The 27,450-nt window shown below is 40.1% G+C and overlaps 1 protein-coding gene across 3 annotated transcripts in view; it reads left to right on the top strand.

Moving 5' to 3' along the window:
- The first annotated feature begins 2,300 nt into the window (after positions 1-2,300).
- LOC116433123 (uncharacterized) overlaps positions 2,301-27,450 on the top strand; it is a 45,316-nt gene continuing 20,166 nt past the window's right edge. Inside the window, exons 1-2 of one of the 3 annotated variants that reach the window (XM_031990885.2) lie at positions 2,301-2,625; positions 10,848-11,170. In XM_031990885.2, the coding sequence (XP_031846745.2) occupies positions 11,081-11,170 (90 nt within the window). In that variant the 5' untranslated portion in view covers positions 2,301-2,625; positions 10,848-11,080. Of the gene's footprint in view, positions 2,706-10,847; positions 11,171-27,450 lie in introns of all 3 variants that reach the window. The other 2 variants (XM_031990886.2, XM_031990887.2) reach the window with 2 other exon arrangements.

Here is a 27,450-nt window from a genome sequence, read left to right as displayed (position 1 = left end):
TTATAATATCCGGTTGAAATTGCGAAAATGTTATTCTTGAAATTCTGCTCGAATTTTATTGAAATACATCCAGGTTAAGTTAAATTATTCAGTGACTTCGTGTAAGATAAGTTAATTTACATCCAGTTTCTTGTAGAAGTTATAAGAATGATCCACTTAACATTTAATGGTAATTATGTTGCAATATAATTACGAATAAATTACTTGGTAATTTTGTACAAGGTCTTTGCAATTTTGGTAATTGGTAAGCGAGGAATTGTGAATTCTTGGCAACAAACTGGATGTTCTTTTAAGATCGATTACAAAAATTCGTGATTTCGCAACGATTCTTTCGGCTTATTAATTAGGACAGTTTCTTAATAAGGTCGTCAAGTGTTGATGCTATTAAGGAGTATTACATAGTTAATGTTACGCCCCAAAGTGCCTGTGAACACGCAACTCCGCCGGGTCTTGTGCTTTCACATTGTACATATTCTGGGCGCGGTTAATTCTGCTTTCGTGAATTTTTCTACGACAAATATTATTATAGAGGAGTAGAGACCCCCAATCATTGATAATTATTATAATCCAACGAATAATTTCCATGTGGAACCACATTAGAATCTTCCGGTTTAATAAATATTTTTTTTTAACGATACATTCTTGCCGGTGTTTTAATATTCATGAAGGATTTGCACGTTCCGAGTGATATGTATGGAAGTAATTAAAACATGGTAATATGGAGCGTCGCGGGCATCTCATAAATGTTCCCTTTAAAGAATCCTATATTTTCCGAATCCTCCGGGAATATCATCACTTCAAATTATTAAAATATTATACAGTGAAAGTCGTATATCTCGAAACATATTATATGATAATAAACATACCAGTACAATTAAGATAATTGGATATTATATCTCCAATCGAGAAAGAGTAGACGTATAATTAACACTTTGTTGACCAATCAGGTGAAAGCTCCTGTTTCATCAGCGAAACCTTGTTGACCGGTCACGAACTATTCCGTGTTCCGGTGAATGTCGCTGTGATGAATTAATCTCTCCATGTGATTAATTACATACGGATTCTGGGAGCAGCGAGAACATTTTTCTTTGTATTCTCGTGGTTCCGTTATCAATATCTTTCGAGTATTTCTTTGGTACATTGTGTACACTAACATAATATTATTACCTTAGTACATGTAATTAAATATTGACATTATAATAATGTTGGAATTACCTATCGATAAAGTATGTTTTTATTTATACAAGAGTAGTTCAACGAATAATTAGGAAATAATGATTATAAAATATAGAAAGTAGTTAATCAACAAGCTATCAGAAAGAAAAGAGTATACAAATAGAAAGAAAGAGTTACAGAGATATATTAGAAATAGGGAAATGTATCAACCAAATATATGAACTCCGAATGGAAGAGATACCGGGAATCGATCCATTTAAATTCTCCCTAATCTCTATTCCCCCATGAAAGCACGGACACCGGTGCACCCAGCGAAGCAACCGGTTCAAATACTTCCGAGATGGTCGAGTCACCGAAAATCCCGGGTCGAACAAAACGATCACCACGACCGAGGGCAACAAAGTGGAGAAGATAAAAGAGTCCCTGGCAAGACGCGAGGAATTCTCTGAACAAGGATTGCTGTTCAAGACTTTGAATGTTGATGTCCGCCTATAATCATTCATTCTATACAGCATTCTTCCGCGATCAGGAACTTAAGTCATCATTCTACAAAACATAATATACGAGAAACAAATATCCAATTAACTAACTCCCAGCGTTATTATTTTCAATAATCACCGAGTTACTGGACGTTCAACGCATTCAATAAACAATACACAAATTTAAAAAAGCACTAACCAAAATATCAAGTAAGATCAAACATCAAATTAACTCACAAACTCTCAAATCTCACCAATTCACTCATAAATAAACCCGAAACATCCGAAAATCAAAAAATTCCAGCGTCCTATCCCTAATTCCATACTCCAAGGAGAATAAACTGCAATCGTCCAAAACATCATTAAAAAAATCTTTCAAAATATCCAAACCGTAAGCTAAAAATGATTTCAAACCCGAAGCAATATTGTATACACGAAAATTCGTGGTTCCAGAGAGAAGCCGCAGGAGAGTCCGGATTCCTGCTAGGCATTAACTCAGCGGGAGTGAGGGAAGAGGGCCCCGAAAGGGGCCAGAGCGTCGCGTGGTGGGGGATCACGGCGGTCCGCGTGGCGGGGACCGCTCGAGTGGTGGGGGAAGCCTATTCCTCGGTCGACGGTGTACGTGCACCGTATCGGAGGCTGCGGTTAGAAAGCCTTAAGTTCCGTGCACAGCTCGCGACGCAATCCCGCTCGGCATACCACCTGACCGTCTACGCTGAACGACACCACGCAACCTGTCCGGCGTGCACGCTGGTCCCCGCGTACTAACAGTGCCGCACGCTTGACCGACTGGTACCAGTACGGTACCAGTTGCCCAGGCAGCTGCCCGCGTGTGCCCGTGGCTCTCCGAACGTACGCGCGTACCCGAAACTCTCACCGATAAATGGTCCAGTCGCCGGATCGACCGCCGGACCAACCGCTCGGGACATTCCGGGGATTCCTCCGGAAGTCTGAGGACTTAGAGGACGAGGTACGTGGTGGCCAGGGCCTGAGAACCTACTGAGGTTACATGCTCCCGCTGGGATCGGTGCGATTTCTGGCTTCGTTTCGGTAGGAGCAGCCTCCGTGACACTTTAACACCGTTCGGTGAACTCGGATTTTTGCTTGCATTCCTGATGCTTGCGGACTGTGCTTCCTGCTGCTGCCTTCGGCGATCGAATCGTTGAGTTTTTGAACCGTGAACTGTGTCTTTTGGATATGTATGTTGATTCCGAGTATGGGCGTTGAGTTGCTTCGGTGGGTGTCGATGATTGAAGTGTGTTTGACAGGGGTTGATGGTTTTTTAAAGATCGGTGGACTGATGTTTAGGGTACATGTTAGTGGTAATTTCTGGGTTGCTGGTAGTGTGGAAGGTTGAAGGTGAATAGTGTAAGACTATTCGATACTTGGATTAGGTGTCGTTTATAGGTATATGAATCTTTTAATTTTGTAGATGAGTCTCTGTCAGTGTAGGATTCAAGGTATTGATTATAACAGAGATGTTGCGTGGAAAATATAATTGGTTAGCACTGGAAAATTTGCAATCAGAGGTAGTTCTTGTAATTGGTATTTTAAGAGATGGAAATATGGAATCTTGAATGAGTTAAAGTATAGGTGTCGCATTTTTTTAAAGTAATTATTGTGAAACAGTATTGTAAAAAAGCAGGCCGCAAGAGCGTTTTTTAGAATATAACTGAATGACGGTTACGACGTTTCCTGTTGATTTTCCTGTACGACAAATTAAACGATATGATTTGCATGTATCGAAGCACGCAAACTGAATCTAAATGAATTTCATCTTAAATATGCATAACGCTAGCTGCGTTATTTTCTGTGCCACTGGAGATCCGAAGTTTCCATTCTATTAATATTTAACGACAAGTTCTTGTCGTTGCGCCTGGACCCGAGTTTCCTTTCTGTAAGTAGCACTCCCATCGTCTCAAAAACTTTGACACACTTACGTGATTATTAAACTGTTGACCTCGTGCACTTACGACTTATGTGACTGTACAGAAAACTGAGATGAGTATCGTAGCGGAGAGACTGGCTGTGTTTTCGTTTGATTTGCGGTTAAGTGGACACCTTGGCGGAGTATCGAAGCTTTAACGTACTTTCTTCTCTTCTAAATCAGGGCATCAACATGCAAATTAGCTCAAGCTGTTGCAGTTCAAACGACTTCCACTCTCTTCTCGTCATTTCTTCTCGAACCGTTCTCATTTCTTCTAATTAATTCACGTACAAACACGTGCCTCTCATTTTTCTAACACCCGAGTCATTACATTTATCAAAACGATCGATCTCAATTTCTCTACTCCACAATTATCTAACTTGCAATTATCAGCATTAACATCCTTAAAATAAAATTAAACAATTCAAGTATCGAACATTCGAAATATTTAACAATTCCACTGTTAAATATTTCAAGATTATTTTCGATCTAACATCAGCTAAAAGATTTTCGTTCTGTCTGTTTCATCCTTGATCATATAACATAAATTCTTAAAAGCAGAAACGTGTTTGTATCAACGAATCAAACCATACATTCTATCTTTCCATCTCGCGATATTAATTAACACTTATAGCCACTTAAAACAGTATCCCCTGCCATAGAATGATCACTGGCAGCCGCGTAATTAACCCGACAATTACCATGCGCGATTCTAATGCCGCCATATTGGACTGTAAATTTTCCGGCTCGCGGCCCAGCAGTGGCCGCCGGGAATAAAATCTCCTGTAATCACATTCAAATACTCGCAGCGTCTTCTTCAGGCATCTGGGCCTCCGGAACGGCCTCCATAAAAGATTTACGATTTTCTCACAGATCCCGGCGATCGTGGGACTACGGTTGAACGCGTCCGCGCCGTGCAACGATCGCGCGAGCAGTGTTGCTGCAATGCCAAAAATCATCCCTCGATAAATCTTAATTATGCCTGATCGTGTTCTGATCGTGCGTCACCACTGAACGTCCTTTAGAACGTTAATCATAAAAAATTACTATTGTGTTGTGGAGTTTTTATAGAATGTTTTATTGCTTTTGAAGGAATCGCTTCTTATTCATAGAACGATCTATGGAATAGAAGTTTCAATTAATACACTGCGTTTCACGACAGTTTCTTTTGAGCAGAGAAGATAATAGTCATAAAGTTATAGTCGTTTTGGAAGTAATTGGAAATTTGAAACCTTTCAGGTCGAATGTCACTGTAGTGATGATTTTAAGGTCTAATATTTAAAATCGAAAAGTGTAAAAGGGTAATTTAATTATTTCGAAAATTTTGATGTCTATAATAGTTTGATAATTCGAAAAAACATTAATTTGTTCTATTATGTAGATTGACTCTAATGTCTATACTAATTTGTTCATTCAAAAGGATCCTAATAGGTTAACCAATTAGCGGGTTAACACAATTGTAACTCGATATGTAGGTAATCTTATCTGACATCATTACGGTGGTGATTCTCATTCGGAAATTCCGAATTCTCAACGGGTTTCTACAAGGTTCCCGATTGTAGGCAGCGTCTCGCAGCTGCAACTTTCGATGCACGATTTAGAGGAGTTAGAAAGTGCGACGGGCCAGCAGCGTTGTCCCGCAGTTTTTTCTTTCGTTGTTTTCCCCGCGAGCAGCCGACTGTACGCCGGAAACGGCGCTGCGTTTCGGGCGCATCGCTCGCGTGCGGTTAATTTCTGTTTGTTTTCCTGCGTCCCTTGCGTTTTTCTTTGAACGCGTTTGATGGGAACGGAGAAGGTCGTTGGAGATTGTTGGGCAAAACTTTTGCTTGGGGTAACGGGTAAAGAAGAAGGAATAGAATTTTTCGTTGAATTTTCGAAACTTCTTTACAAAGAAAATTATACTTTCGTGGTAAAATAGATTAATGAAGAATTCGATTTAATTGTATATTCATTGAAATTGGTATTTCTAATTTCTTGTATATTGAAATTCTTTATTGGATGATTGTGATTAACTCTTGCTTCTTGCTTCAACTTATAATTTTATATATGACAAATTTTAACTAGAAGATATTAATCATTTAGCGTTACAATCCTTAAATTACACTATTATCGACTTTCGTTACGTTACTAAAAATTTTCATTCGATATCGTTCGATATCGGTTATCTTGCATGTTTTTAAGAAATTCGGAAGCGGTAGTCATCGGTGACTGACATCGCTTAACGTGTCAATATCATTAAGATTTTAGTGCGTTTAGTACGTCCAGTGCGTTAGGTCGTTTCATAGTGCGATAAAAATTGCGGGACTAACAGAGATGATCGTCAATAGTCGCAGACAAGGTGGCACTAAATAATTTGCATGGCAGTGCGCCGGCTGCACTAAACTAACATACTATTTACGCAACCTCGAACTCTCTATTTACTGGCTGGAACGTAGCTTCGCGTGGTCTCGACAATAAACCCGACTTGGAAAAACTGGAACGAGGAAAATTACGTAATACACGTCAGCTAGTACGTTCCTCGTTAGATTCGAAGACGTTGACAAGCTGAAGAATATGGGAACCGTGATTGATACATTACACTCGTTAAGGTATACCCAATTTCGAGAAGACTTCGTAGTATTCTTTATTATTAGACAAATGATTACTACTCGAACAGAACGTGAAAGATTAATTGTAAAATTAGTGGCGATTACACGAGAGGATGAACGTGGAAAGCAATTTATTTATTCATTTTATTTCGTTAAGAACCGCGCCACCGATGTATTGTTTCCAAGTCTGTGCCCACTACGCTACAAATCACTTTCGACCCGACATGCAGTTCGCTATCCAATAGCTGTCGCTTTTATTCTCCAGAGTAAAACTCGCGGTAGTCTACCTTAACACTTTGACAGTTTTCACGTTGCCGCTAGTCTTGACCTGGTGGTTTACTGGGAAACCTATTGCACAACATTCGTAAACCCATGAACGAAAAACGAATATTTCATATATTGAATAGGAAAACCTGTGTTTAATATATTTATTTATTCTTATTTGTCTGTTTGCACATTTAATCTTCGTGAGAAAAAGTTACATATCATTATATTTAACCTTATAATTGCAAATTTACTGTTTGCAAAATGTCTACCAAAAAATAATCTATCGTAGTGCCAGGTTAAACTACAGTCGAATAGAGAAAGGTTAAAGGAAAGAAGGATCAGGTTTCGAAACAGAAAATCGAGAGTCATTTTGAACCGTAAAGGGGTTAAAGCTCATTGTCACGTGGGTACGTAAACGGTAGCCTCTAGATTCAGCGATGCCGATAAACGGCCAGATGAAGAGCGGCCGAGCCGGGTGCACAGCGAACAAGATTCACGTGTAATAACATGATTACGCGTTGCACACAATCGCGTGTATTCACCAATTCTCGCGACTGCCGATGACGTGACCGCAGTGTCGTAGGCGCCGCTACACGTGTGCGTTCCCATTACGAATACCGGAGGCTCACATACCTGTCCATTCATGGCGAGGACGTTATGACGACAGAACATGCGTTCCTCGTGCTCCTCCATCTCACCATTAGGTTTAAGATAGTGCCGAAACATAGTGCCGAATAAATTCAGGTACCCGAAGTATATACTTGTATATACAGTACACCTGGGTAGGTAGATGTATGAAATACCCGATGTACCCGAAGTACCAGTTGTACCTAAAATTTGTAATACATTTGAAATGCTCGATATAGGTATCGAAAGTGTCCGAGGTACCCAAAAATCTTGATATACACGTTTAAGGTACTTAATGCGCTAGGAATACCCGGTATACCTGAAGTACCTAACATTCCTAATGTATCTTAAGTCCTCAATCTAGGTACTTGAAGCATTTGGGATATCCGAAAATTTGATACAGTTAACACTAGAAATACCCAACTACGCCCAAACTATGCGATGTACCTGAGGTGCCTGCACCATTGGACACATTCGTTGCACTAGAAATATCTCAGTACATGCAAAGTACTTTGCGTACCAAAATTAGGTATCGTATCGATGTACTCTTTGTACCTTGTGTACCCGAAGTACCTGAAGTACCTGAAGTACCCGAAGTTACTTAATTTTACATGTTGTAGTATCAAAATATACTAAATAGATAAAAATCAAAGTTTCATCTATTAATCCCTAAGAAAACTGATGTTAAATCTCCATTACATATGCGTGACGCTCGGTTGCCGAAGGTTTAGACGCGAACGACGGATACCACGGGAATTTCTAATTCAAACACATGGCAAGCTTCGTAAAAAAGGAATTTCTCATCTGATTCACATTCTTGACGAGCATCTTGCATACCTGCCCGCTCGTTCCGAACGCATCAAAGACCGGCAACCCGTTTATTCCGCATTCAGCGAGGAGATTCGCATCGTCGGGCGTCGTATCGCGATGCGGGAATAACCGGCTAAACACCGTTCGCCGCGGATCCGCGGGTTTTTCAGTGTCACGCTTCGAATCCGGCATCACGAATTTGGAGCAGCGCACCGGCGCTGGCCGTTCGCGTTGCAACGAGAGGCGCGCGACTTTCAAATGCGCCGCGGATGATTTACGACGGCCGCTCGGGGCTCCACTGCGATTTCACGCCATTGTTCCGCCCGTCCCCGGATAAATCCTCCGCACATCGGCGATTTTATGGCCGACCGATGTGCGCGTGTGTATTAGACGCCGACGAGAAGTTGGTCGACTGTTTACAAGCTAACAGCAGAGGACAAGGGAACTGTCAGTGCTAGATTGAGTAGCTGTAGGAATTAATATCTTTGTTTTGATATATCGTTGTTACTGACTGAATCGTATACAAAAGAGCAAGTGAAACAAGGTTCAGCGAAACGAGAAAGTGGGATGCATAGGGAATAATAATTGTGTAAGGGTTGTCAATTGAGTCTTTGTGGAAATCATGATGATCATCCTAGTATTAAGGAGATACGGAGACTCTACTACAGTTGAATTATTAATTTAAACTAGTTACTATGTAATTTACTGAATTTCAATGAATTTCATTCTAAATTAAATATTGCTTAGTAACGTAATGCATGGTACAGTCGAATTTCGGTCACTCGAAGATCTTACGCCTTCCCTTGCGATTTCAGTTGTCAAAGTTCGACTGTACTATGTATTACGTGGTTAAAGAATTATATTCAATTTAATATTTCATCAAATAATACAATCACATGTTTAGATGGTCAAAAATTTATTAATACAAAGAACGAGGGTAAATTACGTTTCTGTTAAACTTCTCACGCCTTCCAGTTTGAAAATCGCTGCCCTTTGCTATGAAGGGTGCAATATCTCTATCAACGCACGTCACGCGTCTTCGGCGTCGCTCCGATTGATAGCGTCCGCGGTTTAGCGTTCTTAATTAGTCACGGGAATCGGTGAATACCGTGGGCGAGCGATGACGTTACGCCCGGTGCACCGTTAAAGGGTGTGTAGCCGGCATTCCCCGGATGATTATTGGCGTAGAAGGTCATCCGGCCGGGGAAAAGATTTAATGCGCGCCTCGACTGAATACCTGGGCGTGCGCTGCGATTCTTCGGGATAATGTTCACCGTCGATAAGCCGCATACTTTGTCAGTTCTTGTGACAAGTATGATCACCCGTAACGCGAATAGCTTTTCAAGCAGATGGCTGAGCGCAATCGTAATGGAAAATTTTATTCTTCTTTCACGAAACTTCTGGCGTTAAGTTTGCGAAGCGAGCATTTTATTTTTGCCAGTCCTAACAAATATCGTAACTTAGGTGTATTTTTAATTATATATGTAGTGGAACTGTTCATTTTGACAGTGGTTTAAGTCCATTTAAGAGGAAAGGACCGTTTGAAAATGAAATAACAATGTAGAATTGTAGGAATTAGAATCATCAAGCTAATCTTTTAGAAAAATGTACTTTAAGTCACTTTCAAACTAAATGGACATTCGTTTATTAAAAAAGTGCCATTATTCTCTGAGAAATTAGTAACTCTATAACATTCATCTCTTTTTTGGAGGTGGTTCTATGGAAATATAATTTAAAGCGTCAGTTCTTTTTGACAAAATTTATGTCATTGGATCTGTTGGGGAATACAAGGAAGACGATGAATTAAGAATTATTACGCTTCTTATAAAGATAGACTGTAACCGGTCTGACATTTTTTCCGAAAATAATATGTCACTGATAAACAAACGACTGCAGGATAAAAGGATCAATGACAACAAGGTTTCAAGCTCGCAGCAACACGCAAGGCAGCTCCCGTAGCCCCGGTGAACGATCATAAATACAGGTCGCTATGCCAGAAAACCTGTCATAATTCAGAAGCGAGGTCAAACAGACAGCACGCTCACATAAATTTCTTTCATTGTCGCCGAGCGTTAAATCCACTTCTCGGCAGTGAGCAAGGTGTCACGTCTAAAACGCTAAACGACTCTTGGTCTTACGGCCCTCGACATTAATCGACCGCTAAAACTTCGATAAGACTCGTACGCTTCATCCTCGAATGGACGAGTTGCCGATTTATTGCTTCTGCGTTAATTGGTCACGGTAATCCAAAGATTCGATAAGCCTTTCGTAATGAACGCTGCGACTTCATCTCGAGGACAGAAATGGAGTTTAATGGAAGCCTCGGTTCAGGGACATAAAAACATGTATGTCATCTTACGTTGAAGCATCCACTTTGAGTGAATGACATTAACCCGTGTAAATGGAAGTTATTTATGGGACCTTTAACTTTTGAATCGTGTCTTTTCCGCTTTTAGTTCACTTTGTACGTTAACGCTTTGAAATATAAGCATGGCTCTCGAAGATTCGATGCTTCAACTCTACAGCATTTATATATTCATCGTGATATTAACTTCTTACACTGTGTTTTCTAACACTTCTCTCAAAACAGAGAATATTATAATATACAATAGTCATGTAGAAAGTATAGAATAGTCAACAGAAAATATAACAGTCATAAAGTTACAGTTGCTTCTCAACTAACTGAAAATGTTAACCCTTTGCGATCGTATGCTGTAACGACGACTTCACTATCAAAAATCCAATGCTCCAAGTAATTTCATTATTCAGATAACAGAAGACCGATATATAATTTTCTTCTTCATTAGTATGTTTCACAGAAATAGTTTTTCTTGAAAAAATTCTACTAACTGAAGGGTGAACAGTTTCATTCGGTTAGTGGCTAGAACCATTCGATTTCCGGCGTTCTACGCTATATATCCGGATGAGCCTGAAGCGATCCAACGATTTCACCGAATCTCCTTTCTTATTCAGGACCAGGTGGCCGTGAAAAGGTCAACGGCGAGGAACGGCCGGCTGTTTGGCGCGCGAGGGGCTAAAAACAGGCGAGAGAGCCGTGCCGGTTGCGGCAGGTCACGAGGAACGGGTCTTCGGGATGGCCTACATTATCCGGCGTTATCGGTGAGACAACCGGGCCGCTCGGATCGAACAGGGAACGAAGAGGATAGGAAGAGCAGACGAGACAGTACCGGGACAGAGGAAGAAATATGGGGCAAGCCTGGTGCAAGGAGAAGACCTCGAAGGCTGAGGACTCCAAGTCACCCTTGGATCGGGTCTTCGTGCGATGCGCACACCGGGTATGTGAAAATCTTCCTATAAAAAATCTTTGATCAAGAGTATATACTCTTGGGACTAAGAGTCGAGTAATTTTGATTTTTGGAATGTAGGATCTATTGTTTTGAATTCTTGGGGTCTAGTGTTCATTAGTTTGGATCTTTGGAGTTTTAGGATCTTAGAATTGAATTACTGAGTTATTGAATTCTTGAATAATTGAAAAATTGAATTATTGAGTTGTCGAGTTGCTGAGTCATAGAGTGATTGAACTCTTGAATGATTGAATGATTTAGTTATTAGATTTTCGAATTATTGAAATCTTAAATTCTTGAATTATTGTATGATTGAATCCTGAGTTACTGTATCAAACTTTATTTCTCAAAAATCAGTAATCCGAAATTATTCAATAATTTATTATGGCTCAGTAAATTATGGAAACTACCAAATCCGACAACATCGTGAAGCATATAAAGTGCACATAAACGACTAGAATACCCAATACGATCATTGTTTCATTCTGTGTCCACGGACTTCTTTTGCGTCACCACGTCTTGTTTTCCAAACAGAAAGCTCGTGTAGCCCCAACGCCAACGCACCGCCGCAAAAACAACGTCCGCGGCGGCGTAGCGCAACGAGTAGACGAAAATAAATATTCCCTTCGTCGCGAACGCTGCGCAAATATTAAAAGGACCCGCGATTTGCACGGCGATTCGCGTCGATCGTCGCGTTATCATCGATTTTATCGGCCACAGTTCTCGTCGGGAGGCTCGAAAAAGCGGAATTTACACGGCAATTTCGCGCATTAGCGTCGCGTGTCGCGGCGACAATTTAAATAACTCATTATTGTACAACTCGACGGGCACTTACGTACGTGCGCGCGCTCCCATGGATTTATCATTGTGCATCGGACACGAACGTCGCTCCAATTTGGTATCCGAGACACGCAGATACGCGTGTAATTGCTAATTAACCAAGTGACGGCCCCCTGCTTCTCACCTCGTTGCATGATGTACGCGAACGCGTGACGCGAGCGTCCGCAAAAAGTAGCCGAACTCGCGAAAACACGTGCTGTCGATGAAGTCCGCAAGCGGATGCACGGTCAATTTTATTTTTAAGTCGGCTGTGATTTATTGTTTTGACCAATCGAAAGTGAAAGACGATACCGCTGGCAATTAATACGACGAATGTTTTTTCTTCGTGGTCTTGTGTCTCTTATTAGTTGATAGAATACACGAGCTTACGAAAGAAATATTTGAATTCAAAAACTTGTGTTCAATAAATAAGGGAAATTAAGGCGACGTAGATGACGAATAGAAGATTTCGACTTTTGGATCTCTCATGGCTAAATTCTTATGAAAAAGATATTGACGATGTAAAACAGTAGTTTCTCGTATTTACAAAATTACTCGGACGATACGGGCACAAATATATACAATCTATTGGTAATGAAGTTAACGTTGAAGAACAGTATCGACGATCAACACAGTTCAAGTAATCAAAGAACCACCAACGGCTTATTGAAACGAGAATCCGAAAACAGGCAAATAAATGGCATGCGAAGTCACCGGAAACACGTTACAAAAGCAACGATTAGTTGTCAAAGAATGCACCCATTAACGTCCACCGGTGAAACAACGCCCGGAATACAGAGGGTACCCGAAACTCGACGGTAATTTTGTTTAATCCCACCCCGTCCTCTGCCCCGGTTAAAAAATAACATTTCTGCCCTCCATTTACGGGCGGTGATTTAATAGTGGTTAAAAGTTTAATGCAAGAGTAACGAGCGTGCTAATGAGCCAACACACGCGTAACGATCGCCATTACGTAACCCACCGTCATGCGAAATGCAGGCCGGGAATAATGCTGCCCCACCTCCGCCTGGTTGCAAATGAAAAGTAATTAATTATCACGTGTATCGGTTTGATTAGCGGCTCTAAGGAGCCCGGGCTTGTTTTGCGCTCGATGTATGCGCGACTCGACCGCCATTAACAATCCATTTCGTTATTTTTCCTCGTTTCATAAAATGGGGGGGGGGGGGGGGGCGATGATTTTTTGCCCGGTTACACGAAATACGTGGAGTGTTCAAAAAGTTGCTGGGAAATGTGAATAAAAAGGTGGGAAATTGAATTGAGGGCTTCGTTTTCAACGCGTGTTCTATTTAAATACATGCTAATAACTCGCGAGGAGAATCTTAACAAGATTATGGATCATTTAATCTGCGAGTGGAAAGAAAACTTTGATTGTTTGTACGGTTTGATAATATTTAAGTCTTTAATTTTATTACTCCTTGGGTTACTGTTTGATGAATATTTCCCTGTTGTTACAGTTTTATCAAATTTTTAATTGGCAATAAGGATGTTGCTGTTGAAAGAGGGATTTGTAAACATTAATTAAATATTAATCAAATGTTGGTTAATTTGTAAATATAGTATATATTGGCGACGTTGTGAATACAGTAGTAACTTTAGCTTTTCGATAACCCTTCGAATGCAGCTTGGTTAATTCGTGTATGAATTTACATATCGCGCAGTTCACTGGCTGTTTTACAACAGACTCGTTCTGATCCAAACGCATTCCGTTCCCGGTTCCTTTTTCCGACGTTAAATATATGCGCGCGCACCACCGCGCCGCGGGAACAGTAATCGCGGGCCGACGTTTTTATCCCCGCGCAATCCGTTTCGACATTGTTTCTTTTTTCCCAGGTTTTTCGTCCGCCACGTGTGCTTTTACGCATTTCTTTCGCTGGAAATTCGTCTGGGTATTCAAAAATTCTGTCGAAGTATTTCTGACTTCGGTTTTTTTATACTTCAGGATAACATTTCAAAGAGTTTCGAAGGTGTAAAACATCATTTGCCCCCTTTGACTTTAAATCAAACATTACTTTTGTGCCATCGATTGCTACAATTTACAATAAACGAAGACATAAGGTATCTTTTCTCCTTTAATGAATTAGTAACAACAAAGTAATCCCATCGAGTGTTGCAAGAGAAATCTCTGGACAAGAAGTTAAACCTTTAACTACCAAATCTCCTCGATAAACAGTGTTAATTGACTACCAATGAAATACTAGTCTTCTCCTCATTCACTAGTGAACATAAAATGATTGCCACTCAATTCCTAACATCGAAAGCTTTCCGTTTCTATACAAGAACAAAACTGAAACCCGAACTCAAAGAAACAAGATTCACTGCTCCTCTTGAACGTCACGAGTTACGCAGTTAAAGGGTAAGTAACTAATGCATATTCGCGCGTGGCGTGATAAATAAGAAGGAAAATTGCTTATAGAATGGTCCGTTACTCTAGCTTGCGCCGGCGAGAGCCGTGGAACCGTAAAGCTCGCTGAATTAGCCAACGGGGAACACAAAAGCGTAAATAAACGTATCGTCGGGCGGAAAAATCGTGCACGTTTTCCGGCTGTGGGGCAGATAAAAACAGGAGAGGAGCGACGGTGAACAGTTAATAAACATGTGCCGGCCTCGGGCTCGATTTTTCCTCCTTCGCCGGCCGCTTGCACAATCGTAAATCCTTGACGGCGGTCCGTGCCGCCGCGTTTTCTCATTTAGCAGCGAACTTATCGCGCCGCGTCTAATTGATCCTGCGCGCAGCCCCGCGGAACACCGGGGGAAGGCCGGTGTTCCGCGCTTCGATCCGTCGATCCATCGATCACCGCCGGAAACGAGAAGGGCCCCGACTTGTCCCGATGAACAAGCTTTCCCGTCTTCGCAACGATTTAACAGCGCCCGCGTCAAGGAAACGTTCTCGATTGTCTTCCGGATCGATCGAACGCTACGTAAACGCTCGAATTCGGGGCGATACGACTGGAATAAAATGGAATCACGAGAATTCGAAATGGAATTGAGAATTCGGAATTGAGGTGGGAACTTGAATTGAAGTGGAATTGAAAATTAGAAATTCGAAATTGGAATTGAAATGAAATTTAAGATTGAAGATTGGAAATTACAAATTGAAAATGGAATTCGAATTGAAATGAAATTGGAAATTTGAATTGAAATTGGAATTCGAATTGAAATAGGAATTCGAATGGAATTGAAATTAAAATTTAAATTGAAATTTGAACTAAAATGAAATTCGAGTATTACACGGGGAGTTTTCACGATTGACTTCAAACTCTATCGAAGTCGATGAAAGCACAAATTTCAACAAAATTAAAGCGAAATTTAATATACTTTTTCATCAAACTATCGAGCATCAATCGAATCCGCGATTCCATCGATTCATTTCTGGGAACATAAATTTGCATTTGGACACGCAGTCGAGTTCTCGCTTAACGAACGAGGTCGTGAAAAAAATTACAAGACAAACTGTTTTAAATTAATTCGAAGGAAAGCACGGTTCTTAATCACGAAACGAGATCAAAGAAACTTGAAAAACAGAACGAATTACAGAAACTCCATTCCGGTCGCGCGAACGGTGGCATAAAAGGATCAATTAAAGAGACGGAAGGAGTTTTACAAAGAAAAACAGTCTTGTCTCTGTTTACAACAAGTCTAACCATCAACCGTAGATTCTATACGCATCATTGACTTCATGACCTAACTTAGACCTTAAGTATTAATCACAAATGCAAATATCAATTGGTCCAATGATTTACAGGCAATTATTTCACCACTAAAGCCTAACGAAAAATATTGGACTCGTAACATAATTACGTTCTCCTGAACAATTTACTTAAGATTAACGATTAAAGTTAGTAGCTACTTCCTATTATTATTATCACTCGTTATAATTACCTTAATCTCAATTGCAAATCAGTAACAGTTAACGATTAACGGTGCACAACAACTTGTAATCATATTACCCATTATTATGATTGGTATTGAGATATTTCTCGATCGCCATCGGCAACGTGTAATCAGATTACATTCAATTCTATTCCGGTTCGAGGAGTGTCTTCGTGAAAAAAGAAATTCGCTCAGCTTATGTTCCCCGGGCAGCAGCGAATTGCGTTAATGAACGCTTCATAAATCGTTGGAAAAGCATCTGCGCGAAAAGCGTCGTGCAATCCGATTAAAAACTGCAACATTAAAGTTTGTTTTGTAGAACGGCACCGACGCGTAATTAACCTTTAACGTGGGGAGGATGGCAGAGATACTTTTTCCGCGGAGGCTCGCAGCAACATCTGCGAGCGGCGTTAAGTGCGAATTATATAAGAATGACTAACGGCCTGCGACAGACCGCGGCGACTCGCAGACGCGCGAAATAACGCGGAATTGTGAAATCGATTTGTTACTGGCCACTTGGGGAAGTACTTTGCATTTATGCGATTCGAACATCTTGAGTAGCAGAGAAAGTACATGTGGAAGTTTTAGATATTCACTTTCCTTTGATAGATAATTGTTTAATTTAAGAAAACTCGTTTAAGAGTACGAACTTAATGCTCGCTTGAGGTTAAAGTAAGTGAAAGAAGCCTGGTCTTCGGAAGGATGAGATTTTTGGTGATCTAGTTTGCTGAAATAAAATTTGAATAATAGCAATTGATTAATAATACAGCAATATTAAATCAGTATTCGTCATTTGTCGAACGTTGAATTTTATGAAAGACGCAATACGCTTTAGAAGAATAAATAAATTAGGAGATACGAAATTTATTCTAATTTGAAAATAAATTGAAATGGTATCTTAATAGCCTTATGACTCTTGTTACCTTCATAATCGTTCCTAAAATAATGAAATTCTTCTCTTATACACGCATCTGCCACAATAATATGCAACTCCCACGCGAAGCATCTTCATAAAATTTAAATTACATTGTTGAAACGCTGTGCTGAACTCGCAATTACAAATTCCGCTCGCTTACCTCATAATTCGGCATGTCGGCGATTTTAAATTGTATTTTATCATCATCAAATAAGACATTTTACGGTTATTAGTGTTGATCTTTCGTTTGTTCCCGTGAAACGGAGAACGAAACGAATGCAACGGATATATTTCAGGTGACGACATTACGGGGAGAGACAAACGATGCCAGTCCATCAAACACACCGCGCAGATACTACTTATCGACGGGGTCGTCGCGGCTAGCTTTAATTCCCCGTTATCTTTGCCGCGGACGCGTTAAGATTGCTCGAAATCTACAACGGCCGATCGCCACGGGGCGCGCCCATTTCCGGTCTTCGCCAGCCGCCTTATCGCGTCCGACATTCGCGCTGCACATGAGACACTGCACGTTTTACACCAGGCTGATTCACACGCGTGTATTTTGCAATCCCGAGGCACAAAACGGTGAAACAGCGTTCCAATCGTTGGAACACGTAACGCGTCGACCTTCATTAAAAAGTTTTTAATGAATATTTTCGTAGAACGCCATTCTTGAAGCTCAAAGGAACCCTATTTTTTTTGCAGTTTAATGATATTAACCGTTTGCACTCGGTAGTTTTTACTAAAAGTATTTTAATATCTATAGTCAATACCTATAAATTCAATATTTTACAGATTGATGTATTACAGAATGTTTAATAATAAATGTCAAATTTTATAGTTTTACTGTATGAAATCAAGTGGTGAGTCACCTCTCGACTCCAAAGGGTTAACATGTTTCCTGTTAAGTTTTCTTTTTACAATTTTTCTTTCGGTGAAGTAGTATTTTGTAAAAATATTAGCAATTGCTGAAATTTTCTAAAAAACAAATAATGTAATCTGATAAAATATTATAATAAATACAGTTTAGAACTGATAAAGATTAATTGACAATTTTCTACTTAAACAGAGAATTCAGTGTTTCTGAGTATCTTATTGAGAAATTAAAGGTTGAATTTATATTTCAAGGTATACAGGGTCGAAGGTGCACGATATGGAAGTACAGTACTGGGGATTATAAAGGGTTGAAGCTTGCGAAAGAATTTGAGCTGCGTGTTTCTCCTGAAATTATGCAACTCTGTTGTATTATTCAGCTAATTTCCATAAGAGGATTCGAAAGAGAAACATATTCTTGTTCTTTCTTCCCGGCTCTGTAGATTTTCTACGTATGCATTTTAAACACAGCGCAGAATACGAATTATCAGAAGCGAAGTTAAATATGTAGGTTACATGGAATACTGCTTTGTTCGCTGGAAGTGCGTATTAAGGTAAAGATTGTTCAGTACTGATCAAGTGAAAATTTGTTTCAAGAGATGAATAGCTCGATGCTGATAATTATTGCCAGCATTGTATAATTATTTTGAATAGCTATCAGTGGTTATCGTCGGATACGCTACAATTAGCAGCCGGCTGTATGTGATTTAGTAATTTCATGTGTTCGTTTCATTGAGGATGCGGTAAGAATAATAATCTCCATTTTCTTCGACCCTACTGTATCATTAACAAACTAGTAATTAGAAGAACGAGAAAGTCTACATGAACTAAATATACTCCGTGCACCTGTGTCTCCGATTACATAATTTTTCAATTTCAACAAACCTTATCAAAGTCTTTCGATCGATTTAAATTCACTGAATTCATTTTACATATTTAATTGCTACGAAGTATCGCTTAACTATCGTTAACCGTTGATTATCTACTTTTCAATTATTCCCCGTAAATCTTCAATGAAATTTTCACATTTGCATTCAGGACTTGTCTCTCAAGTGGCAGCCATATTTTTTTATGTGCTATTGTCGAGCAACAATTAATGGTTTCACGAAATTATGCGCAACAATGTGATTCTTCTACTATTTTTAGGATTTTGAATTGTCGTTTTCCGATTCTTATGTAAATTTCATCGATTCCCAGTTTCGATGTAAAAATCACTGGGAACTCGTGATTCACGAAGTCGTAAATCCACGATCTGAATAATTCACTGACGTCATCGGTGTCTGCATCTCCTTGGAATGTAACGCTCACGTGGAAACAGGATCGAGTCCTCGTCGACGGAAGATCTATCTAGATCCGACCTCGCTCGGATCATTAGCGTAACGCTGTTAACGTGTCGACGTGCCGTGCACACGCAAATATTATTATTTAGCGTCCGCCGTCTTGGCGACATTTGTCGCACTTACCAATTATGCAAGAGGCAAAGTCTGAATTGAACTTCAATATTTTGTTCAAGAAAATTTACGTAACTGCCGCCGACAAAAATTCTATGAATAAACTTTTACAACTGTTTTACATAAACAATATTCAAGAATACAACTATAACCTACGGAAGAATTTACAAATAAATTTTCGTAATGTTTTGTACGGTCAAAAATATAAGTGTGTTCAACAGAAGAATTTGCAAATGAACTTCTGTAACATTTTTGTATAAATAATTTGTTAACAAAGCGACTATAATCAAGGATTTGCCAATCAACATTGGCGGCATGGTGAAGTGAGCAATATTTAAGAATTTAATCTGTATAAATCGGAAATAATTTAAAGAGTATTAAACATTGATTGCCAACTCGAAACGCAGGTATTAATGATGCCTATCAATTGATCAATCAACCAGACCGTCGGCTAGATATTGATTAACGCAGGGAAAGGTTCGATGCAATCAAAAGAACAATGGTAAACGTACCGGTGGCGCATGCGCGGAAGGCATTCGCGTCCCTATAAATATTCAAAATGAATACTATCCCATTGTGCTCGATTGAATGTAAATACGACTACCCCGTTGTATGCACACTCGGTTAGAACAATTGGTCGGAGGTCTGCAATTGACACTGAATCTTGACAGCGTAAGTAATCTGGACTTGCATCACGTCTCTGTTAGCTCGGCTTCGACGTTAAACAGGTTGAGAGTTCTACACGACCGTGTGCGATTGATTCTTGCCGCGCGAACCTGCGCGGCGAACGCTCGAGCGGCAAGAATCATCTAGAGTATATGCAGATGGAGAGAAAATATCAAGTGTATTGAACACGTTGTAATTATGCGAGGTGATTAATCAGTGTTACAAGATTTGAATACACGTTTCTTGTATGTGGAAGGACAGTTTATAAATGATCATACCAACTATTTTGTAATTAATATTCGAGGTAGGATTCTATTTGAAATTATTCGACGGTTGGCATTCTGAAGATTATTATGGAAATAAAGATTTTCTAAATATCTTTTGTATATTAATTATTAATTTCTACTGTTATCTTCTTTCGGGATTTAGAATGTTACGGGATCGAGTAAATGAAAAATGAAATATTACGTTATTTAAACATTTCGGTTCCCAAGGCGTTCAAGTTTGAATTTTCAGATTTTCGAATTTAGATTACGGTCAGCTGGTATAGAGGCCACAGTGACAATAGCAATGGAAATCTGTTACCCAATGTCGCCATCGCGTCGACGTTCTGGCGTTCATTTTCTAAGAAAGCCAGTCGCAGCAAGTGTAAGAAACGAATCAGCTATGGGCACAGGTTTCAAGAACGAGCTTCTTGTTACACAAGACTGTGCCGTAAGCGATGCCTGACCCAGGCCTAGCCTGAAAGACTGCTTCAAAGACACAGTATGAAACGATGCTGTGCACTGAATACCATAGAAAATAAATAAACAGACATCGATTTTAATTAGTTGGTTAGAGGATACAATACAAACAGGTATTCACACTTAACATAAAAATATCGTTCGTACCATATAATTCAATGAATGCTGCCAACTCTCAAATCAATTTTGCGTATCACACATACACTATTTAAACATTTCAAAAAGCTAAATAAGAGAACTAAACTTTTCAATTGATTTCACACAATACATATAGTTTCTATTCAAAATCAACAGTACATCGAAAAACAGAATAAAAGGAATGATTGAGTGTAGCGTTTAAAGAAACTGCTTCGTTCTCCAAAATGGCGGCGGTTAGTAGGTCACACAGAGTGTTCAGCAGACGTGCTCTCTTTTTCGCCGACATCGTATTTTTCGCAGAATATTACGCATCGGGAACCCGTTAAATACACAAGACGCCAAGAAATATGTTAATATTCCTCGCGACCGTGGCGAAAGGTGGCAAAAGTTGCAGGAGAGAGAAGGAACGCGTGCTACTGACGTGTCCCGTGCTTATTGCTCGGTAACGCGGAGATCGCGTAAACATGTACTTAACTATTCCGCGTATTTCTGGATAGGTAAGCAACTTCGCTCTTTTCCACGCCGGAATGACACTGACGCGACGTCTATTTCCGACAACATTTTCCTCGCGTCGCGGGACGCCGAATATAGAAGGCTGATTGCTGGAACCAATCGGTCGCGGGAGAATTAAGTGAGAAAATTAAGAGAGTCACTGTCGATCACACCGATCAGTGTACATAATTGAAGCAGAAATAGCATTGGCAGACAATCTGTTAACGAACCGAAGAATTTCGTAATTTTTAACACTTAATTGTGACCAATAAGTAGATTAAATTTATAGAGATATTAGATTAAGGAGTTGTTGAAGTCCAGGGGGTTAATTGTCAATGTTATTTTTGGTTTTAGTTGGTTACTCTAAATTAATGAAATCCAGGGAGGATTGAATTGAAGTCAGTATGACGATATGCATTTTGAAATTGAAAATAAGTGTGTTGTTTGTTTTTTTAATGCGGTGGGTTCAGAAATTCTTGAAGTTAATATTCGTCTGGAAAGAGGAGGGCAATGGTTGGTTAATATTCAACGCCACGATTTATCGTTATTTTATTGAATATGAGAAAAGTTTAATCTTTCGAATATCTATGAGCGATTTTTACGTATCTGCTAAAAAGATCAGAAGATTTTTGTAAAAGAGATAGTGAAATCTTGAAAATTTTATGAAAAATTAATTTTACTAAATTTTAACTGTATTATTCCTATTTTCAATGAATAACTGACTGACTGACATTATTATAAATGATCGACAAAACACAACGAAGTTCCCAGTTTGAGAAGACAAAATAATTATCCTCGAGAGAACATGATGAATTTTCCTTTTCCCGGGTCGATTTGTTTCTCTTATTAATTAGCAGTAAGGGGGGATTATAAATCGGCGATGAAAGTAGAAACATTCAACGGGTATTAATATTCAGACGCTGGTCGTCAAGACACCGGCTTTGTATACCTTTCGTTAAACATCGATTACGTAAGGCGAGGATTACACACTCGTTTATAGAGAGGCCGACAAATATTCTTCTCGGGACTAATAAGAAAATTGCTCACTGTGCAACAGCGACGAAACGCCGTCGACTTACGTACAGTAATCTTTATCTGTTGAAGTTAAACTGGCAAGTGACAAATGGATACATTTTCATCCTGACATTTACATAATCTTACAGGAATCATGAGCAACTGCCATTACAACAAAAATAGTAAAATAATATTATCGTTTAAGCAATATTCATATTTAAATCATTATTTTCGTTATTTCTTAAGATTTATCAGGTTTATCAAGGTTTACCGTTGAACTTGCTACTTTGGACATTAGCGACTGTTATTACTTTATTATCCTTTTGCACATATTTTTTTATAATCAACAAGAATATAACTCGTACAACTTTCTTTTGCATCAGTTCCGAAACAATAAGAATCAAACGTGAATCACGCGGTTCTCACAAAAACGAGACGAAAAAATCACCGTTCCCCGTTCGCCAAGCCGCTTCGATTGTATTCAAATTAACAACGATTCAATTTCTTCTCTTTAAAGTGCACCGGGCAACAACGTTCACCGATGAACGAGAATTCATCTTTCACATACCTTTGCATTCCCGGTATCAAAGGGCAAACCGCTTCGCGCCGTGAGGAACGCGCGGCCTGGCATTCTATGAAAATTTTACAGCGCCGAGTTTCCACGTCTTTCGAAATTTCTCGGTAAATAATCGAGTTTTATGGCGGCGGGACTTATCGCTTTCGAGCGATTCTGTCGCGTAAGTACTTTCCACGTCCCGCGCGAACGTTCCGTACCGGGGAACGTGTACTCGCGGGATAAGCGTTTCGAAAGGAATTCCAGCTTCCGGCCGGGATCAATCGCCGGCACAATAACGCGTCCCGGAAGGAGTAAAAACGTTCCTCCGACCCGATCGCCGGACGTAAACGTCCCACGTTAATCCCGCGGAACGTCGCCGCCATTTTATTGCCCGCCGACACCTTTCCTTCGGCCGGTTACTACTTCAAATTTATTATATTCTACGTGACACACGCGTGGCGAATTTTTTCCATCTGTACGAGAATGCTTGTCGAATTTACTGTTCACGTATAGTTCCTTTCTCGCGACGAATGTAAGATGATTGTAAAAGTAGAGTAGATGAGGTGAGAAGTAGGCATTGTCAATAGCTGTATGTTTAGTATCTTGTTATTTTTGGTGCTGGAATATTTGATCGATTTGGTGAGAAAAAAGGAAATTGTCGAACGTTTAGTGTTCACTGATGCTAACTGTAAATTCAGACTTTTGTAGATCGACTTAGACGTTAATTACATTGATTTGCAAAAAGAGGTTAATCAGTTCGTACAGACTTAAATCACAGTTTTCTATTACAAACCTAATATATTTAAGCCTTTGGCAAACGAATGTCATTTTGGCGAGATTAAGTGTTTATATTTGGAACACTATGTCAAACAAATGATTTAATTACTTGAACAGCAAGAGATCACGTAGTTTCCTTCTCTACGATTTAAGCAATCAATATATAATTTAACTTCATCTGCTGAAGCTCTTCGTATATTTCAAAGAATCATCGTCCGATAAAGGTTAAATTCCCATCCTCAGTCCAATTTAATTTCAATAACAATTACATATTCACAGTTCGACAATATCAAATATCATTCACACTTATACTATACAAAGTCTCAAAACATTTCCAACAAAGACGTCCAAAAGACATCTAGAAGAATATTAATTCAGCGCACAAAGAGTGAAAAAAGGAAGACAGCTTCCATTATCCCAGTTTTTTCATCACGAGAGGATTAACCGATCGCGAGGAGCGGCAAGACAATGAGAATTCCCCGGCAAAGTATCAAAACAATGTCTCTAATCCGGGGACCGGTGGCGCGGCTGGTAATTTAATCGTTCAGGCAACTTTTGCTGCTCAGGATCGAGGCAACGTGTCGCGGGCGACAACTTCCCCGACGAATTTGCAATGTAAACCGTCGCCCGTCGGAACGACACGTGTACGATTCCGGGAAGGGAGACGCGCGTCGGCGATTATGTGCGCGTGAAAGCGGGGGTGTCGATAAAAATTCTTGTGCCGCCGGAACACACTCCAACCCCGTCCTTCCTCGCTTCCGGCGCGTTGTCTTCCGTCCCCGGCAACTTTCCGCGCTGGATTTTTGTTACGGACAATTTGCCGCGAGCGAACACTCCGCGACACTCGCGTGCCTTACTTTTTATGGGTGGGACCTGTGGAAGGGACGATATTTCGGAGACTTCCGCGAGAGTTGATTGGACGTTGTTTTTGGTTTTTATGTTTCCAGGATTTATAGGTGTGGGATTAAATTGTTAATGGCTCTGGAAGATGTGGAACAGTTATTGGTTTTTGGTATTTAATTTTTATAATGTTTAATAATAGTTAATAATATTTAATGATACTTTGGTTTAGGAATCGAAGGTTTCATTTCTTGGCGAAGAAAGGATAAGTTGAATTTGAAGCGTTGGTAATTTCAGGAGGTTGGTAGATGATTACAGATTTGACTACAGTATTGTTTCCAAGAATTATGCTCGCTAGCAATGTTAATGCTTATATAGAAAATTGATGCAATGATAGATGTAATCCCGAGAACTCAGTTTCTCTGACGAAGGCTGCACCAAACTAGGATCGAAACGTTGAACTTTTTATTAAAACTTTCTAAGAGTTCTCTCATGAAATCGAGGCCTGTTTTCGTAAAAGGTAGCCACGAGCATTCAAACGCAAGTGTAATTTTGACTAATGCGTCTATGAACTGCTCATTATCTTCTCATCGGTTCCCGCGAGCCAAAGCAGGCTTAATCGCAGCGTAGCCGTCGGCCAATTAGTCAATATAATCATGAGAAATCTTTTATTGTAGTTCGCGTCGGTTGGAAAGACTTCCTCCGACTTCAAGATGGCGGCGCTCGGACTCCGTAGCGCCGGAGCTAGAGGAACGGTCACGTTCTACGCCCATCGGCCACGTGATCGCAGGTGAAAATGGTTTAAAGGTCGATCGCGAGGACGCTGAAATCCTGTTAGAGATCGACGGCGAGGAGCGAGCAACGGCTCGCTTGTAACAGCGTTTCCGCGCTCGCGAGCACACAAAAGGGAATTATGCAACTCGCGCGGGATGGCTACGTGTGTCGGTGATTGCGCAATCCTTCGACAAGACCGTCGGGGATCAGACGCAACTCCGTTTCTGTTTCCTGTACACGCGGTCGAGGCGCACTTAACCGCGGAGTTAACGTTTCACGAGCGCCGTGCAGCTCGCGTCATAAGTCTGCGACCTTTTTTCTCCTTCTCGTCCGTTGGTCTTCGGACTGTAGAGTCCTGCAAGAAGTATTATGTAACGTGTATGTAGTATAATCGAATTTTATAGTATTCACGCTTTCACGTTAACGTAGACAGCAATTCATGGTTGAAAGGGAATTTTTGTTTAACTTTTCCGTTCGCCGATCGGAGATTTAAAACTTTTGGAATAGTGAGACAACTCGGAGCGACAACAAACTGAAATATATTAATACATTACAGTAGAAAGATGAGACGTAACTAATGCTATTGTTAAATTGATGGTTCTATTTCTTGGTAAATGAAAAGGGACAGGTCGGCTTTGAAGTGTTAATAATTAAAAGCTTAATAAATGATCATAAACTTTGTTGAAAATCTTGTTTTCCAAGAATCAGGGTCGTTAAGATTCGCGGACACTTATGGTTTATTCTATCGCTTTTAGAGAAATTGATATTTATTCATTTGGACTATCGACAGAGAATAAACTGTACCGTAAGTGTCTCAAATTTCTAATCGCTTTAAGAGAAATTGACATCTGTTCATTTGGATTTTGGAAATTAGAGGTTCAAAAGTGCACAATGGCGATATACATTTGCGTGTCTACACCAATCAAGACCCAAAAATTTACCAAATAATGTTTATAAGACTGAATACGAGTCAAATTGGCTCGTTCCGTAAGTCTACCGTTAACGAAGGAAAATTCGAAGAAATCTCGAATCTGATCGCAGAACGAGGAAACACAGGAATGAGAGCCGCTGCCTGATTCCGCAGGACGCTCGAATTTCCGCGGCAGCCACGCGGGTCCACTTTAAAATTTAAATTATCCGTGTCCGTCCGTCAATGCCACCTGTAAGTCCAATTTAATTTGAACGTGTGCCCGGGGATCCGCGGCTGCCGCTGGATTTAATTCTTCTCTTTCCGTTTTTTTTTGTTCCTGTTTGTCAGGGGGTGGATGGAGGAGCGGCACGCGTGAAGGAATCAATTTTTGCGGGACAATACTTGGAATTATATTCATACCGGCGGCTGTACCAATCCCGGGCCGCTGAATATTTCAGAGCTCGCCCGGACCGCGGTGCAATAACCGTATCTTTTACGCAACGTCGACGGTGAACTATCGAACTGCTTTTTGTCTTTATGGCGGCCGATCAACTTTATGATCGGCTTCGGCCGGGGATAACCGAACTCCCTGCTATACCGATGCCGTACGAACTGTACCAATGTTAATAAACATCGCGCGCACTGTATGCCATCGGTTCCCTGTTTTGTTTATCGCGAACTCATTTGCGTTCGTTCGTTATTTATTTATCGCGATCGGGGGAGGACACATGTGGTCTTCGTTTGTAATTATGCCGGTTGCGTTACTTCCGCGTTAATAGAATATAAGAAATTAATTAGTTTGTGGATTGTAATAAATTAGAGAATGTCGTACTGTTGTTATTAAGAGTGTGTTCTAAGCTTACTCACCTTCATTTTCCAGTGGGATCGGCAATTAACTGTTACTTCTGTCAGTGTTTTATCGGTATGTGAGTCAGTGGGTGTAAACAAACGCATGTGTGACTGGTGTTCGAATGAGTCATAGTTGCAGTGACATTCTTTCGATTGTTGAAACCACGAAGCGTCTCGTTGAATCGACTATCGACGAACTGTATTGCAAATAGAAATACAAAAATGAAAACTAAGATATAGAAATAAAAGATAATAATATACAAAGAACAAAAGAAAATGTCGTTAATAGAAATATTTTGGACAGTCATAATTAACAGATTATCGTATTACCTTAAACACTAAAATAAAAGAACATAGAAAATCATGTTAAAGTATTTCCATTGAAATACAACACATAAAATAACGGAGAACAGCGTCGTTACAAAATGGCCGGCATTAGGACCCAAAATTGGTCCCAGTAGCGTTAGCAAAGGTCAGAAATGTGCTTGCTACAGCGATTTCTCTCCTCGATCGTATCTCCGCAGGAAATTGGCCGAGGATTCCCGTGGGCTGAGTGCACGCC

This window comes from Nomia melanderi, chromosome 7 (assembly GCF_051020985.1).
Source record: "Nomia melanderi isolate GNS246 chromosome 7, iyNomMela1, whole genome shotgun sequence".
Taxonomy (NCBI): Eukaryota; Metazoa; Arthropoda; class Insecta; order Hymenoptera; family Halictidae; genus Nomia; species Nomia melanderi.
The sequence above is the reverse complement of the archived record's forward strand: the minus strand, read 5'-3'. Positions and strand labels throughout refer to the sequence as shown.